The sequence below is a fragment of the Oncorhynchus gorbuscha genome, linkage group LG21, assembly GCF_021184085.1.
Source record: "Oncorhynchus gorbuscha isolate QuinsamMale2020 ecotype Even-year linkage group LG21, OgorEven_v1.0, whole genome shotgun sequence".
Classification (NCBI taxonomy): domain Eukaryota; kingdom Metazoa; phylum Chordata; class Actinopteri; order Salmoniformes; family Salmonidae; genus Oncorhynchus; species Oncorhynchus gorbuscha.
In genome coordinates this window covers 17662730-17680825 of record NC_060193.1, presented here as the reverse complement: position 1 = coordinate 17680825, position 18096 = coordinate 17662730, and the positions used below count along the sequence as shown (strand labels likewise).

Sequence of the window (18096 nt, the reverse complement as noted above, 5' to 3'; positions counted from 1 at the left end):
TGCTCAATTCTAGCCCAGAGAGTTAAATACGGTTGACTACTGCGCCATGAAGAGTAGTGCAACCCTAGTCCATTAACTCATCCCAAAAAAAGATTTAGGGAACTCACACCAGACGTCAGCATTCATCTTCATTTATTGAATCCACCCACTTCAACAGAACATTCAAAATCCCAACAGCATTGCTCTAATATATAAAAATACATTAAAATATTATGGTCCTTTTTAAAAATGGAGATAAACTCCTGACCTGAACAAGAACGACTAATACACTGGAGGATTTAGAGGCATGGTTTGGCATTAACATTAAATACCTATTTTAAAAATGGAATAATCATTGAATTAAAACAATGTTTTGTTGTACATATGGTGGAATCTGTCCTTCGAGAGGGAATTGGGACTATAGTGGAATTATTCCTTCAAGGGCGAGTTCGGTCTAAAGACGGTTGGTTGGTGGTGGCGTTTGTACAGCGTCAGTGCAGATGTGCGTGTCAGCCTCTTCCTCATGACCTCAGAGTGTTGACCTTCTCCTCCAGTTTGGCTTCGTTGGACCCAGAGAAATCATCCACCTGGGAACGACACCGCAGGGAATTCTAATATCACTTTCAACGTACCACAATTCCATTCAAAAACAGACCAGTACAGCGGTACAGCCGACTGTTATACTAAATATAATGCAGTCTTTACCCCAAGAGGGAAATCAACTAAAGCGACCATAAGTTGCGTTACTCCTTTTATTATTTATAAAGAGGAAAAGACAAGAAAATACCCACCTTTTTCTCATTCTTGTAGAAATGGAACGTCGGCATGCATTTGATGTCACAGTGTTTGGCCACATCCTATAGGAGGAGGCAGAGTGAAGGGTGATTAAAAAACGCAGACCAAACAAGCAATACATCATGACAGATCAACCAATAGAGGCCAAGTCTTTGATCGCTGCATCCTCTGAAGATGGAGAGGGTCAGTTCACGGCTTGAGCGGAGAGAGATGAGTCAGAGGATGGGAGATAACGGTGACGGAGTCCGCTGAGGATCTTGTAGCTACTGGACTTCTCTTCCATTCTGTGTAGCAGACACTTGGCTGATGCTTCATCGGGTCTGGGCGCCAGAAAGATCACCACTCACAGTTCAGAATAGTAGCCAGTCCTCCTCACTACGTGGCCTCTGCCTCAGCATTCCTCTACTGCATCTCCCATTCCTCTCAAATCCCTGTTGTACGTTTATTTTTATGGCTAAAAAGGTACAATAGTACTGTAAATAAACAGGCTCACTCTATTAAAAGCACATTGATGTGGTTGAGTATCACCCAGTAAGGAACGCCTTAGTTCTGCAGGACAGGTTTGTCCTAACTGACTGGGCAAATGGCCTCAAGCCTTCTGTAATAATATACAAGGGAAAAGCAGGTTTTGGAACCCCCCCTCCGTACACCCAGCCACACAGTAGTCTACATACTATATGACCCAACACAGACAGCTGAGATGACTGACTCATGGGTTCAACCCAGTGTCTGGACTGTACAAAAACACGCGAAGACACTTCCCGTAGCCACAGCAACCCCAGCTCAATGCAACAAAGTCACAATTGGATAGTGACCTTTCACCTGTAAACTGCCGGGCCAGCCAGACAGCCGGCTCGTCTACTGACCTCACTTTCCTAACCAAAGTATTCTCTCGAGTCTTGTACTTCAAGAGATATAGCCTCGTGGGGTTTCCCAATAGATCTACATACATGAGGTCTAGTCAATGTTAGGCAAGACTTCCATCTTTACAAGGAGTTTTCTGTATTCAAATACACCAACTGGACTGTTTGTACTAATTCACAGAAAATCTGATAACGTCCCAATTCATCACTTCAACCTCCAGTACATAATGCTCAGGCACTTTCAACAAGAGCCATTAACAGTTGTTCAATGTTTGTGGAACACACACACACACACACAATTGACTCACCGCTGCCTCGTCCACATCCACCTTGAGGAAAACCACATTCTTGTTCTCTGGTTTTTCCGAAAGCCCCTGTAGAGGAGCAGAGCGCACAGGTTAAACGTCAAGGGTCAGCAAGGCAGCCCCAATGGGAAAACAGGCCTAGCAGTGTACTGCTGGCTAAACTAGGATTCCAAAATTATATTAGCTTCCCCAAAATCTCCAGGTTTTCCAGAAATCCTGGTTAGAAGATTCCCGGAACCGGAGGGGGGGGAAATCCAGAATCCTCCACTTGGGAATTTTGTAACCATTAACTCAACCAGATGTGTCAGACACAGCAGCGCATGTATCCACCTGTCTATTATTGTCCCAGAGACATACCATACAAGGGGTATTGATGGAGGACACACACCATAGGTTGGTTCACATCTCCACTTGAATGCTACCTAATGCAAGTATTGACCCAGTTTTTCGTTTTAAATAGTTTACGGCAAGGCCCGACTTCACAACCCTGCTCTGCCTCAGTGGGCTTATGACTGATCATCTCAGCATTGTTCATTAGCATTCTGTTTACAGTCTATATCAAGGGCTCTTCACTTGATAAGCGCAATGTTCCAAGTCCTAGGAGGCTTCCTCGACGGTTGCCAAGACGACATGGCCACCACAACACAGGCTACATCCTAAATGGCATCCTATTCCCTACATAGGTCAAAAGTAGTATACTATGGGCCCTGGTCAGAAGTAGTGTACCATGTAGGGAATAGGGTTTGCACACTGTTTTGTCTTCTTCCATAATATCTCTGGCTCAGACCAACCAACCCCTTCAGATTCCGCCTACTTGGCATGAGGCCTCTCACAGGAGACCATCTGACAGCTACAGCTAGCAGGGTGCATCTTAACTAGACTAGGCACACCTGGGCCTGTATTCATAAAGCATCTCAGCGGGAGAGCTGATCTAGTAACAGATCCACCCTGTCCTTGTAATCATATTGATTATGATGTAAAAATGCAGAACTGATCCTTGCTCAACACTCCAAGTCTAAGACGCTTTATGAATATGGGCCCTTAGAACAAAATCAGAAACTAAAATCAGAAGAACCTTCCCGCGTGAGTAATGGTACAGCTCAGCTAGAGACGTTGAGTGTTGGACCACTCACTTTGAAGAAGGGTGCAATGTTCTTGCAGGGGCCACACCAGGAGGCTGTGAAGTCTACTACCACCAGCTTGTCTCCTGCTTCCTTCAGGGCACTGAAGAAGGAATCCTACAGAACAGTAGAGAACACATTAATTAAAACTGTGAGGAAGAGCCTACAGAACACATTGTCCAGCCACAATGAGAATGTCAAACATAGAATATGTTATTGGCCATCAACAATGTCTGGTATCAGAAGAATATAATACTTTTTGGTTGATATGAACATGATCGTGGTTTATAGGACCTTGTTTAGCGCCAACCTTAAGCCGTTTGAGGCTGGAACAGGACTTTGATAGACCATCACACACACACACACACGATGAGTGACAGGGGGCACTGTGTTGAAGCCACCATACCGCCAGCTTGGCCCTCCCTCACATTGTAAAAAATATTTAGGAAGCTATAGAAATGCATTTATTCATGTCTGCATTTGTTTGACACATTATTACATGCCTAAATGCATACTTTCAAATGATATAATCGGAACTAAACATACATTCCTTAAAGTATGTTTTCAGATTACTAATGTTACTGTCCTTACTACAACAACTTAAATACCTGTCATTTTTGTCCTTTAAAATACTGTAGAATTTCATTAATTCCTATGAAAGAGTTCCTACCGGGGAGTGCCAACATGGCCGACCAGTGGCTTCAAAACCTCGTAACGGCCAATACATAACAGTAATCCAGGGTTTATACACATCACTGCCCGGGACTGATTCCATCTGCCTGACACTTAAAACATTGCAACCACGATGATGCAACACAACCACTAAAAGTCCAGGTTATCTGGAATTTACACATTAAATAGCTAAATACAACACTAACTGGGACGGTAGCGATTTAGCCAGAAAGTTAGAGTAGATTGAAAACGTTTGCCTAGTCCAGATAAACCTAGCCAGTTAGTTGCATATTAGGAATGAACATTCGATGACAGGCGCAGCGGCGTGAACGTTATAAACGCTTCAAACCCCCACAAGTGAGTTGGATGATCGATCAAAAGAGCTATGCACGAAGCAAAAACATGTCTTACCTTATCTTCAATTTCGATAATCATGTTGACGGTGGTTTATTGGCGGTCTGTTACAACACAATACTAAGCTCCTTTGACAGCAAGCGGCTTTCAGTGTGTGAAGTGACGCTGCCGGGTTTATAAAAGCCGCGCATAAGCCCTGCCCCTCGTGGGCGATCCACGAGCCAACTGCTTGACGGGGATGACAATAGAAATATTGTGCTTCAAGCAATGCAAATGATACATTTTCATATTTTGTGTGTAGATTAGGCTATTTCTCAAGACTTGGGTCATTCAAATGCATTGAATACCTGAACAAAGAATTTTATGGAATGAATCAAAAGGGACCACAATTGGTTTGACTATATGAATGCTGCATATTGTGTAGGCAACATGTACAATAGTTTATTCCACAAATCACGGTGACTTGACAAATTCCTGGTTTACTACAGAATCAGCAGGGGATTGGTTGAGAGAACCTGTGAGTCAATAAGCAGGGTCAAATAGCATTGGAGCTGGGAAAGTAATAGCACGGAACATTCAAATCAAATGAGAAAGTAATTTATTCTGTGGATTGATCGACCACAAAGTGATCTGAATGAATCAAATACATTGTAATATTCCCATCAGACTACATTTTTTGGTATGAACCGTGCTTTCCTTCCATGGTTGTGTACATGACAAGCTCTCACCATGAGGTTACAGAAACGAACATCTTGTCACCTGAACTCTACTGGAATTCAAATCAGTAACTAAAAATAAAGAGGTCTCATTCATATCAAAGGGATGTTGTAGACAACTAAGGAGAGATCGACCGTACACTATTTCTTTGGAGCCACTCAATGACAGCATAGGAGCTTCAAAGCCCCGGGTCACATTCATTCGGGCACACCGTAGTAAATGTTTTCAAATGGAAAAGTTTCTTACTGGACAATTCCAGGTAGTCCCTCACCGTTTTAGTCCTTTTTTACTGCCGTTTGGTACCTAATGAACAAAGTCCTTTCTTCCTGCTTTCAAGGAGATGAGAAGCATTAATTATGAGCAGAGTTATTTTTAGAGCTATAGCCTGCAATAAGACAGAACAACCGAGGTCTGTGGTAGTGTGGCGATGCACATCTTGCCATTACTACTAGGTCGCCTACGAAACACCATCACTTCATTTGACTCTGATTTGTGAGTAAAACAATGAAGTCAGACAACAAAAGCCATAAAAAACACTTTAATACTTCATACAAAGTAAACACTTGGATTCAAGGACGGACTATGATGTGAATGTATAATAAGGTTGTGCTACGAATGCACTATAGAAAAATGATTCCAGAATGCAACGTCGTGGTTATAGTTAGGCTTTCCTATGGGAATATTCCTGGAATTCTAATCCTATGATAGAGTATCCATTGAAGCCATCTAAACTTTAACAATGGCTTTTCCAATGTTTTCTCCCTGCAGCATTCCCATAAAGGCAGCAGGCATGTTCTCAAAGCCTTCAGTGACATGCTCATGACACTGCAGTTTCCCCTGTGGATATAAACACAACATTAGCAGGTCTATAGTCTCTGATAGTCACAGACATTTCATATTGTAAATATGAATAGCTCGAAATGAGATGAAGACTCAATAAAATAACAGGGTGTACAGCTAACAAGATATCTTGTATATGTAAAACATGGCATGTGAAATTGTTACCCAATACAGCATTTTCATGATTCTGAACTTCAGACAGTTTTTTATATACCCTGGGTAACAGTCTGTTTGTGCTAACATTCCACTCCTTGTATTCCATGTCATAAGACAAACATGTCAGAGCACAAGGAGTGTAATGTTAGCACAAAACACGTCTGGATTTCAGGCTAGTTTTTATCCCCAGTACTGTACTTACCTCCCTCTTCCAGGCCATCAGTCTCCTCAGAGCCTCTTGGTTCTTATGCTCCCACCTGCCCACCAGGAAGCCCTCCATCTTCAGCTGCTTAAAGATCATGGTCAGGTGGGGGTAGGGGCCTGTCCGAGAGAGACAGAGAGAGAGAGAGAGAAAGAGAGAAAGAGAGAAAGAGAAAGAGAAAGCGAGAGAGAGAGAGAAAGAGAGAGAGAGAGAGCAAGAAAGGGGGAGAATAAGAGAGAAAGAAGTGAAAGAAAGTGAGAGAGAGAAAATGAAAGGAAAGATATTATAGAGTGTGTAATATAGGCAAACAAGGAAAACAAAGATCCAATATGCTTCTACATTAATTTTTATGTAATGAAACCAGGGGAGGCTGGTGGGGGGAGCTATAGGAAGACTGGCTCATTGTAATGGCTGGAATGGCATAAATGGATCTGTTCCATTTATTCTATTCCAGACAATTACAATGAGACTGTCTGCCTCTAGCTTCCCCCACCAGCCTCCACTGAATACAAACAGTGCAGCTACTCCCTCCGTAAGGCTATTAAACAAGCTAAGCGTCAGTACAGAGACAAAGTGGAATCTCAATTCAATGGCTCAGACATAAGAGGCATGTGGCAGGGTCTACAGTCAATCACAGACTACAAGATGAAATCCAGCCCAGTCACGGACCAGGATGTCTTGCTCCCAGGCAGACTAAATAACTTTTTTGCCCGCTTTGAGGACAATACAGTGCCACTGACACGGCCTGCAACGGAAACATGCGGTCTCTCCTTCACTGCAGCCGAGGTGAGTAAGACATTTAAACGTGTTAACCCTTGCAAGGCTGCAGGCCCAGACGGCATCCCCAGCCGCACCCTCAGAGCATGCGCAGACCAGCTGGCCGGTGTGTTTACGGACATATTCAATCAATCCCTATACCAGTCTGCTGTTCCCACATGCTTCAAGAGGGCCACCATTGTTCCTGTTCCCAAGAAAGCTAAGGTAACTGAGCTAAACGACTACCGCCCCGTAGCACTCACTTCCGTCATCATGAAGTGCTTTGAGAGACTAGTCAAGGACCATATCACCTCCACCCTACCTGACACCCTAGACCCACTCCAATTTGCTTACCGCCCAAATAGGTCCACAGACGATGCAATCTCAACCACACTGCACACTGCCCTAACCCACCTGGACAAGAGGAATACCTATGTGAGAATGCTGTTCATCGACTAGAGCTCGGCATTCAACACCATAATACCCTCCAAGCTCGAGCTCGAGACCCTGGGTCTCGACCCCGCCCTGTGCAACTGGGTACTGGACTTCCTGACGGGCCGCCCCCAGGTGGTGAGGGTAGGCAACAACATCTCCTCCCCGCTGATCCTCAACACGGGGGCCCCACAAGGGTGCGTTCTGAGCCCTCTCCTGTACTCCCTGTTCACCCACGACTGCGTGGCCACGCACGCTCCAACTCAATCATCAAGTTTGCGGACGACACAACAGTGGTAGGCTTGATTACCAACAACGACGAGACGGCCTACAGGGAGGAGGTGAGGGCCCTCGGAGTGTGGTGTCAGGAAAATAACCTCACACTCAACGTCAACAAAACTAAGGAGATGATTGTGGACTTCAGGAAACAGCAGAGGGAACACCCCCCTATCCACATCGATGGAACAGTAGTGGAGAGGGTAGCTAGTTTTAATCGGCATACACATCACAGACAAACTGAATTGGTCCACTCACACTGACAAGGAAGAAGGCGCAGCAGCGCCTATTCAACCTCAGGAGGCTGAAGAAATTCGGCTTGTCACCAAAAGCACTCACAAACTTCTACAGATGCACAATCGAGAGCATCCTGGCGGGCTGGTACGGCAACTGCTCCGCCCTCAACCGTAAGGCTCTCCAGAGGGTAGTGAGGACTGCACAACGCATCACCGGGGGAAACTACCTGCCCTCCAGGACACCTACACCACCCGTTGTTACAGGAAGGCCATAAAGATCATCAAGGACATCAACCACCCGAACCACTGCCTGTACACCCCGCTATCATCCAGAAGGCGAGGTCAGTACAGGTGCATCAAAGCTGGGACCGAGAGACTGAAAAACAGCTTCTATCTCAAGGCCATCAGACTGTTAAACAGCCACCACTAACACTGAGTGGCTGCTGCCAACACACTGTCATTGACACTGACCCAACTCCAGCCATTTTAATAATGGGAATTGATGGGAAATGTTGTAAATATATCACTAGCCACTTTAAACAATGCTACCTTATATAATGTTACTTACCCTACATTATTCATCTCATATGCATATGTATATACTATACTCTACATCATCGACTGCATCCTTATGTAACACATGTATCACTAGCCACTTTAACTATGCCACTTTGTTTACTTTGTCTACACACTCATCTCATATGTATATACTGTACTCGATACCATCTACTGTATGCTGCTCTGTACCATCACTCATTCATATATCCTTATGTACATGTTCCTTATCCCCTTACACTGTGTATAAGACAGTAGTTTTGGAATTGTTAGTTAGATTACTTGTTGGTTATCACTGCATTGTTGGAACTAGAAGCACAAGCATTTCGCTACACTCGCATTAACATCTGCTAACCATGTGTATGTGACTAATAAAATTTGATTTGATTTGATTTGAATGAAACATTCAGCTGGCGACAGCATTCTGAGTGTAATACTGGCTGATGGCGCCATCTGGTGGAATATTGAAATGAGCACAGTCAGTGCACAATCTCAACACTCACAGCATGTAAAGGGAACACAAATTACAGAGTTATGCAATGTAGAGTTGTGTATATTTGAATGGGTTCTTTAAATGTGCATCTCTGTAAGTAAAGGGAGCGGGAGCAGACCTGTTTGTGGAGTGGTGTCATTGTATGTTGAGATGCCCCCGCACAAGGCTATCCTTCCAAACTCCTTCATCTGAGGGATGGCCACACTAGAGAAAGATCCTCCCACCTATAAAAATTAAGTTATATCCAGGTAAATATGTTAGGATGAAATACCCATTACGAAACACTGATAGCGTCCGACACTGTATATCTGTCTAATGATATTAAAACTAGAGTGAAATACCACTTTAAAACTAAAGAGTAGCAGCCATATCTAACAATATTACAAGTATCAGAGTGAATTATTATATAACTACTTAATAACATTTTATATGAATACTTTACTACAACGAAATACTTTATAACTACTATATAACCTACGTTCTCAAAGAAGCAGTGGTATCCGTCAGGTGAGGCACTCTTCAGGGCCTCCTCCAGAGAGCTGACTGTTTTGTAGTTGAAGGCCTCATCGAAGCCCAGCTCCTTGAGGAAGGCCACCTTGGTGTCGGAAAAGAGAAAAAGACAAAGGAATAAACAAAAAAAGTTCAGGAAAAGAAAATGAAACAATTTTACTTAATCAAGTGCTGCGCCCTTTTTTAATCAAAGGATAAAGACAAAGAAACAGATGATGACCATTGCATTTTTGCCTCCCAGTCTTTCATTCAAATCCCTTTTTCATTCTTACCTTGGCGTCAGACCCGGTGGAGCCCACCACCCTGCAGCCCTTGATCTTAGCGATCTGGCCCACAGTGGAGCCCACGGCCCCAGCTGCAGCGTTCACCAGGAGGGTGTCTCCTGCCTGCAGCCCCAGCACCTCCTCCAGACCGTACAGGGCTGTTAACCTGCAATCAGATTACAAGGGAATAGAATGAAATACAACTTTATAGTCCATTGAATACAGTCATTTGTCTTTCAAAGTCTTTTAAATTCTCAATCCCCCAGACAAAGAGTTGTGATTCCGAATATTGAAAGTGTTTAAAGTGTGATCAAACAGCAGAGACAACCCTGGAGACCACATAAGGTCTGTCAGCCAGTAGTCAGGGCACCAGAGGGAGAGCTCTTTAATAAGAAGTTTAACCATAGAAGAGTCACCCGTGTGGTCCAGTGGGAACACTCCCATCAGAAAGCACACATGTACAACCCCAATGTTCGTGAGGCCAATCCCCGCCTCAACCTTTCTCTCATCCTTGCCTGTCTCGCTCTACGTAAAAACACAAGCAGTAGCATCAGATGGATGCTCATCTGAATTGTGACTCATTCAAACGGTTTAGAGTTCAGCGGAAAAGCGGAACAGGACCGTAAAATGGTGACCGGAGACATCTGTGGCCCAAATCTTTGTTTTTATCAAACTCAAAGAAAAACATAGATGCTTTTCCTGGCAGACTTGAGGTCAACATTTAATCTGTCATGAAACAGCTGTGCTGCAAATTCTCCAACACTAGCTCAAACATTAACTGTTAGTATCCCTCCTTACCCAGGCCTTTCTTCTGACCTGAAAACATATATGTTCCACACTTTGTGGCCAGTGGTGATTCATGCCATAGTAACTGATGATGGGTTGCCTCCCACATTAACAATGTTCTGACATTCTGGATGAGTGCGGTTGCCCTCGGTCCGGGATTTCGGAGACTTTTACCCCAAAATAGAAGCCACTGGCACTCAGAAAGTCCCCCATTCCTTACCCAGGCATGCCGATGGCCCCCAGAGCCAGGGACATGGGGACTTCCTGTGGCCAGTCAGACAGAAGGTGTGTCAGGCCTGTCCCATCAGACACAGTGTGTGTCCTCCAGCCACATCTACCAACCACATGGCACCCAATTGGGAAGGCTGAGTTGTTGCTCTGGATCACCCTAGAAAACCACACGCAAAACAAATAAACAAACTGAATGAACTAGGTTAGTTGATCATACTTAGAGTGTTGATAAGAAGTCTGTGTCCGAAGACACAGATCGTAAAGTATGCCTAATGAACAATCTCCCATTGAGAGTGTTTCTAGTCACAGAGAAGGTTTAACCTGGGAATACGACCTTCACCCTCAGTGGTCGCTAAACTGTTTATCTAGAGACTAATTGGAATACATATGAAAATGTCAAAGGAAGCAATCTGCACATATTCACAAAGATAGTTTAATGACAGTATTAAAGGAAATAAACTCAGTAAAGTCATTTAAAAAGCCCTGGGGAGAGAGTGAATGCAGGGGAGAGTCATTTGGTTGTGTGTACGTATCCAGACAGACTCACTCTCAATAACACACTTTGTCTGTGAAAACACATTGAACCATTCACTTGTGGCAGGAACGGAACCTCAGAGTACACTGCCAAGTGCATTCAATTTGTTCTCTTACAACTGCAGTCACGAATGATAATCTACTGCCTCAGAAATGAATAACAGGCGCAGGGTCCATTCTCTTCCAGTAAACGGTAGGCATGCATGTCCTCTCATGGTAGATGAAAGGCAGTTAACTTAGGCCTGCATCCCAAATGGCAACGTATTCCCTACATAGTGCACTGCTTTTGACCAGGGCCCACTAGTGCACTATGTAGGTAATAGGGTGCCATTTGGACGTGGACCGGTTTATTTTTCTTACTTGGCCACTTGAGTTCCGATCATCACTCCCCCCTCTTTCATACGCAGTCGGCTGAACGGTCTGGAAACAACCACAGAAGAACACATCAGATGAGATGTTTTCTGTCAGGAAATCTACTGAAGAACTGTGGTTTAGCAAAGTCAAAACTGTTCAGTGAATAATAACATCGTTTTCCTCATAGATATCACATTACATGAAACATGACCTAAATGGAAAATATTAGTGGAATGAAACCCGTCCCCTTTGTATTTTCTCCCCTACCTCATGTATGGATCCACACTGAGAAACAGTGCCTCGAGAAGCACCTCTGAAACAGGCAAAACAACAACGTATGACATCACTCATATCAGCTTCAGTCAGGTACAGGAATCTTGTACTCAGTGCAAGTGCAAGTCCAGATGATCGAAGTCAATGTGATGAGCTCATCTCCCCAGGTGTTAGTTTGTTACCTCCATCTTTAGGCTCTGGCTGCTGCTCCAGCTTCAGCTCAAAGTTGCTGTCCTCCGGGAAGCCTTCAAAGTGACGGGCCAGGACCCAGGTCTTGGATTGAACCATGGCTCTTTGCTTTGGACAACTGTGAACTAATATATGATTTGCTTACTTGCTTTCGATACAATTGAAGATAACTGAGCCAAAGATAATCTTGGAACATTTTCTACTTTTGCATCCTAAAGTTCGCAACATGTCATGCATACTAATAGGTAGCTCTAAACTAGAGCAAATTAAAACTGTAGGTTGAGATGTGAACTAAAGCTAGAAATGCAATAGATACATTTAACACCCAGATGCTTATATCATAACAGGATGACGAGAAACTACAGTTCTTCAACAAAGGATGCATGTTATTCAAAGATTGTTGATCAGCTGGTAAGCATGACACGGCAGTCTGTGCAGTAGAGTATCGTGCCAGCAAAAACAAGCATGCATTGATTTACAGTACTGTAGTAGCCTACAGTAGGCTGCTATTTAGAATAGCAAAATTCACATTTATCCCACAGCACTAGGTTAGTTAGATAAAGGACTTGCAGAACCTAGCCGAGTGATGTGCATTGTTGCCAAATGAATACCTTGCAAGCCCGCTTTACAGCGGTCTGTCGACCACCACCACAACGGGTGATAAAACGGGTGATAAAAAGCATTTCTCTCTATCAATGCGTTTGAATGTCATACCTTGTCCAGCAAAACTCACCTCGAATAACGTATAAACAAAATCACACTTCTAGGTCACTGTTCTCCGTGCAGAATGAAAGAAATATCAAAACGTACCTAGAAAGGTTAAAAGAGCGTGGGCAGGTAGGCTCGACTACTTTCTCATTGGCTGAAAAAGTTGTTTAGCGGATCCCCATCGCGTGACGTAAAACGTAATGTTGAGAGGGTGACTGATTTTGGATGAGAGCGCGACTGTCGCTTTTGTAGCAATGGTGATAAACTGCCACGGCGCTAATTGAAAAATAAATAAATATCCTAATGATATTGTTTCTTTAGTTGAACAATTTATGCGTTTAACATTTTATGAGCTACATAGATTACTGACGTGTGTGGTCCAACCATATCAGGCACCGGAGCCTGAACATGGGATTTGAGGTTTCGAGCGACTGAAGTATATATTTGTTATTATTTCGTTGTTTGTGTGGATGCATGTTAAATGTATCTTCCCCGTAGTGTAATTTACTTTTCTTTCGTGAATTGTTTCATCACCGTCCAGTTGCTGGCGACAATACATATTTTGCGTTTAGTTCGCCAATAACCCCAAATAAGACGGTTGAGAGCGCGCATTTCGCTCGTGTAGCCGCTTCCTACCAGTTGAAAAACAAGAATTTAACAACGTAAAGTACCGGTGGACAAATTGATGCAGCTATTCACTTCAGGGACCTCAGGTGTTAGAATGTGGGCTAGCGAGTTTATTATGTTAAACAACTTCTGTTCTTACTTAGGGTGTAAAGGTGACAGTTTCAGTGTCACCGGAGTTAGAGTTCACAAACAAACTATTTTCGATTAAACATTTCTTCAACGCTCAATTCAATCATGCGGTTGTGATTAGTTTCAAATCCACGCCTCCCTATTAACGTGACCTACCGAACCAATGAACGATGGAGATTATTGATTGACTGAGGACACGATCATCAGGGCGGAGAAGCTTTCATCCTGACAATTTCTAGGTCCTTTAGATTTCATATTGGAAATAGCTCAAACTGAGAGTTTACCCCTCATTTCAGGAACCATCTTCTCCACAGGAAATGGTCTTTTCTTGAAAGGAACAATTTGATTTATATTCCATTACTATGATGTTACAGTTGAGATAACATATCGATGATAATATTTTTTGTCAATTCTAACCATTCTCCTCACCTCTATATAAATCCCACCCTCACCAGGTTTGACCCTAATATTACTGCCTCTATGACAGTGTGGTAGCCAGACAGTATTTTATTTTATTTAACCTTTATTTAACTAGGCAAGTCAGGTAATAATTTTATTTAATTTACAATGGCGCCTACCAAAAGGCAAAAGACCTCCTGTGGGGGCTGGGATTAAAAATAAAAGGATCAAAGATTTGTATAACTAAACCAAGATAGACCACAGCCCATTGTTTCAAATGGGAACAAATGAGTCATAGTGGGCAGAGCCATGCACTAGCTAGCCAGATCCTATTGGCACGTTCTAGCATGAATTTTTTGCATATTTCCGTGAGGGAACGTGTACTGTGTGCAATAACTCGTTTAGCGTTTGCACGCCTTTTAAACAATTAAATATTTTTTTTTTTAAACTTTGGCAAATGGTCAAGTCAATGAAACTTAGTCCACTCTGTTTGTAACAGATTCTAGTTTTGGGAACAGAAAACTGTATTGAGATCAAATATTTCATTGATGAGAAAATGTTCCATCTTCGTTCCATCTTCTCCCACACTGCTCTCACTACCATCTTTGGTAGCCAAGCGTATGCTTCACATTTATACATCTGGTGAAATATCTGTCTCATTGTCCTATCAGTGGTAGGGTGCTGCTGTCATGTTGGACGGCGGTCAGTTTGTGGATGCTCTTGGTCGCTTAGGTTATCTGGGCATCCTATCCCTGAAGTGCTCTGAGTTTGATTGGCTGTTTGCCTGTGCTTCAGAAAACCTCCACCTCCTTGGCTTTGTCTGCCACACCCTCAAGCAGAGCAACGTCCTTACCCCAGAGGAGGCCCGGGCCTTTATGGCGACTCCGTCAAGCCCATATTTGATCAGGCTGCCCTGGGCGAAGTCCTCAAGACCTGTAGGCCTGCGGCTGCAAGTAGCATGGTCCACCCTTCCTCATCCTTTCCATCCTTGACAGAGGGGGAGGTGAAAGTGGAAGACCTAGAGGCGGAGCTAGTTGCGTTTAAAGAGGAGAAGCCGCTGAAACAGCGGCGCCACAAGAAGCTCCAGGAGCTCGCCACCGCCCAGGCTGATGCTGCGCTCCAATTAGCTGCTCAGCAGGATGCGGCCAATGGCAGGCTGAAGGATGTCAACGTGGCGCTGGGGGCGGAGAATGCCGGGACAAATGCCGCACTACAGACCCTCACGGACGAGGTGAGGACACTAGGAACCTACCTCAAAGTAGACCCAGATTCCAAGGAAGGAAAGACCCAGGGAGAGGTTGCTGCCTCGGCCCTCAGTACCCACCCACCAGGGCCCCCTGTCCTGTTCTCACTATCTCTACCAGGAGGAGCTGAACACCAAGGCCCTGGCCGCCCTCACCCAGCGCCAGTTCTTCCAGGGCATCACCGACATGGTGGAGACCTCCTGCTCAGAACACTTCCAGTTCCTGGACCTCAGCCTCTGCGGAGATGGAGAGGGGAATGAGATAAAAGAGAAGGATGGAAAAGAGTGGTGGAGCAGAGGAGGGAGATGGCCAGGCTCCAGTGGGGTCAGATTGTGGCCCAGCACAAGTTGTTCAAGGCCAGGGCAGAGGAAGAGAGAGCCAGGGCCGGGCTGGGGTGGATCACTGAGAACCTGCGGTCATTCACCAAGGTAAGGCACCTGTTTTGAAATTCTTCATCGTATAACCTTTTGGAATGTCCTTTTTATTGCAATTATTGGTATCACTATATAACAGGTTAGTAAGGGCTGTGGGCATTGGATGGTTCATGAGAGTTGCATATTAACTCTAACTTCTCCCTCTCTCCTCTCACAGGGCACCACCACCAACACATCCTCTCTCCAGGCGCGTGAGGCTTTGTCCAGGCGTGAGCTGCAGGGCGTGGGGGCTGTTCTGGAATAGCCGCGAAGTGGTAGGCCACACAAGCTCACACAACAGGACCGCAAAGTGCTGAAGCACGTAGTGTGTAAACATCATCCGTACTCAGTTGCAACACTGACTACCGAGTTCCAAACTGCCTCTGGAAGCAACGTCAGCACAAGAACTGTTCGTCAGAATCTTCATGAAATGGGTGTCCATGGCTGAGCCATGCCAAGCGTCGGCTGGAGTGGTGTAAAGCTCGCCACCATTGGCCTCTGGAGCAGTGGAAAGGTGTTCTCTGGAGTGATGAATCACGCCTCACCATCTGGCAGTCCGACGGACGAATCTGGGTTTGACTGATGTCAGGAGAACGCTACCTGCCCGAATGCATAGTGTCAACTGTAAAGTTTGGGTGGAGGAGGAAGAATGGTCTGGGGCTGTTTTTCATGGTTCGGGCTAGGCCCCTTAGTTCCAGTGAAGGGAAATCTTAATGCTACAGTATACAATGACATTCTAGAGACGATTCTGTGCTTCCAACTTTGTGGCAACAGTTTGGGGAAGGTCCTTTCCTGTTTCAGCATGACAATGCCCAGTGCACAAAGTTAAGTTCATACAGAAATGGTTTGTTGAGATCGGTGTGGAAGAACTTGACTGGCCTGCAGAGAGCCCTGACCTCAACCCCATCAAACACCTTGAAGTGGAACACCGACTGCGAGCCAGGCCTAATCGCCCAACATCAGTGCCCGACCTCACTAATGCTCTTGTGGCTGAATGGAAGCAAGTCCCCGACGAAATGTTCCAATATCTAGTGGAAAGCTTTCCCAGAAGAGGGGATGCTGTTATAGCAACAAAGGGGGGACCAACTCCATATTAATGCCCATGATTTTCGAATGAGATGTTCGACGAGCAGGTGTCCACATACTTTTGGTCATGTCATGTACCTTTAAAAAAAAAAGAGAGGAGCGTGAATCAGAGAACCACCATTTGCCTTATGCAGTTCTTCACATCTCCTTCGCATAGATTGATCAGGCTGTTGATTGTGGCATGTGGAATGTTGTCCCACTCCTCTTCAATGACTGTATAAAGTTGCTAGATATTGGCGGGAACTGGAACACGCTGTCGTACACGTCTATCGAGAGCATCCCAAACATGCTCAATTGGTGACATGTCTGGTGAGTATGCAGGCCATGGAAGAACTGGGTCATTTTCAGCTTCAAGAAATTGTGTGCAGATCCCTGCATCACGGGGCCATGCATTGTCATGCTGAAACACGAGGTGATGGCGGTGGATGAATGGCACGACAAAGGGCCTCAGGATCTCATCACGGTATCTCTGTGTATTCAAATTGCCTTTGATAAAACACAATTGCATTTATTGTCCGTAGTTTATGTCCGAGGACCCTGCCCCCTCCTCTACCCCCAGAGGGAGGTACTCCCTGGTCCTCCATACCCCCTCACAGAGAGTGGACTACAACTAGCCCCTAGGCCTCCTTGTTGCTTCTTGCTGCTCAGAGAGAGATGCATCAGGGTCAGGTTCAGTTAGAGGAAAAACGTTTTGAAACAGAGGTACTACCTGAACGTGTCCAGTAAGAACACAGATTTTCATTCTCTGTCGACTGATTGGTTGCCTTTGGTCTTCTCCCACAGCTCACCTGAAGAGACAGCTCACATGCTCCATCCACTTCCCCTTGGAGAGTAGAGTATTACTTTATCAATCGCAACTTGGGTAATTGTTTTATCACAGCATGCATCATCAATGACGTACAATGACAGGACACACAACAATGACCAACACATGATAAAAAGACACAAAGGCACATGCACCAACCATATTATCCCTAAAAGAATAGACTGATTGAAGTACTGTTTCTATCCTACTCTGGTGTAAAACAGGCACCAACATTTTCCAATAGAAAGACCTCATAAAACAGTTACAGTGAGGCAAAAAAGGATTTAGTCAACCAACCAATTGTGCAAGTTCTCCCACTTAAAAAGATGAGAGAGGCCTGTAATTTACGTGTAATTAATACGTGTAATTAATTACACGTATTAAAAAGGCTCATGGCTGTGGGTAAACATGACCGTCTAAACCTCTCTGTGGAACATCTGAGCGGGATGATCCTGCTACTGCTCCTGTGTGTCAGAGCGCTGTGGCGTGAGTGTGTGTGTCATCAGAGTCCTATGAAGGGGTGTGTGTCGTCAGAGTGCTGTGTAGGGGGTGTGTGTCGTCAGAGTGCTGTGGAGTGGGTGTGTGTCGTCAGAGTGCTGTGGAGTGGGTGTGTATCACCAGAGTGTTGTGTAGGGGGTGGGGTGTGTGTCATCAGAGTGCTGTGTATAGTGCTGTGGGGGGTGTGTGTCATCATAGTGCTGTGGAGTGGGTGTGTGTCATCAGAGTGCTGTGGAGGGGGGTGTGTCGTCAGAGTGCTGTGTAGGGGGTGTGTGTCATCAGAGTGCTGTGTAGG

The 18096-nt window shown here is 44.8% G+C and overlaps 2 protein-coding genes across 6 annotated transcripts; both read right to left on the bottom strand.

The window, feature by feature from the left end:
- Nucleotides 1-115: 115 nt before the first annotated feature.
- LOC124008223 (thioredoxin-like) lies at nt 116-4511 on the bottom strand. The gene is made up of 5 exons (XM_046319348.1): nt 4147-4511; nt 3076-3180; nt 1946-2011; nt 771-836; nt 116-566 (listed from the first exon to the last, which is right to left on the bottom strand). Exons 1-5 carry the CDS (start codon nt 4168-4170, stop codon nt 501-503), a joined length of 327 nt encoding a protein of 108 aa, XP_046175304.1. The 5' UTR covers nt 4171-4511; the 3' UTR covers nt 116-500.
- An 818-nt stretch (nt 4512-5329) lies between these two features.
- On the bottom strand, nt 5330-17223 carry LOC124008221 (prostaglandin reductase 1-like). Of its 5 annotated transcripts, none has more exons than XM_046319347.1 (10): nt 17208-17223; nt 11886-12017; nt 11698-11743; nt 11437-11496; nt 10532-10699; nt 9535-9691; nt 9231-9347; nt 8871-8976; nt 6005-6123; nt 5330-5643 (listed from the first exon to the last, which is right to left on the bottom strand). In XM_046319347.1, exons 2-10 carry the CDS (start codon nt 11989-11991, stop codon nt 5533-5535), a joined length of 990 nt encoding a protein of 329 aa, XP_046175303.1. In that variant the 5' UTR covers nt 11992-12017; nt 17208-17223; the 3' UTR covers nt 5330-5532. The 5 variants fall into 5 exon arrangements, with proteins under 5 accessions (XP_046175303.1, XP_046175301.1, XP_046175302.1 ...); XM_046319345.1 differs by lacking the exon at nt 17208-17223 and adding an exon at nt 12703-12853; XM_046319346.1 differs by lacking the exon at nt 17208-17223 and adding an exon at nt 12703-12851 and having other exon boundaries at nt 11886-12010.
- Nucleotides 17224-18096: the final 873 nt, after the last annotated feature.

Coding starts and splice junctions, on each gene's coding strand:
- LOC124008221 (XM_046319347.1), bottom strand. CDS start 11,991: ATGGTTCAATCCAAGACCTGGGTCCTGGCCCGTCACTTTGAAGGCTTC. Junction 8,977..9,230: donor ACCACTGCTTCTTTGAGAAC/GTAGGTTATATA, acceptor TAATTTTTATAG/GTGGGAGGATCTTTCTCTAG. Junction 6,124..8,870: donor TGACACCACTCCACAAACAG/GTCTGCTCCCGC, acceptor TCTCTCGGACAG/GCCCCTACCCCCACCTGACC.
- LOC124008223 (XM_046319348.1), bottom strand. CDS start 4,170: ATGATTATCGAAATTGAAGATAAG. Junction 2,012..3,075: donor ACATTGCACCCTTCTTCAAA/GTGAGTGGTCCA, acceptor GCTCCTCTACAG/GGGCTTTCGGAAAAACCAGA. Junction 567..770: donor TCTACAAGAATGAGAAAAAG/GTGGGTATTTTC, acceptor TGTCGTTCCCAG/GTGGATGATTTCTCTGGGTC.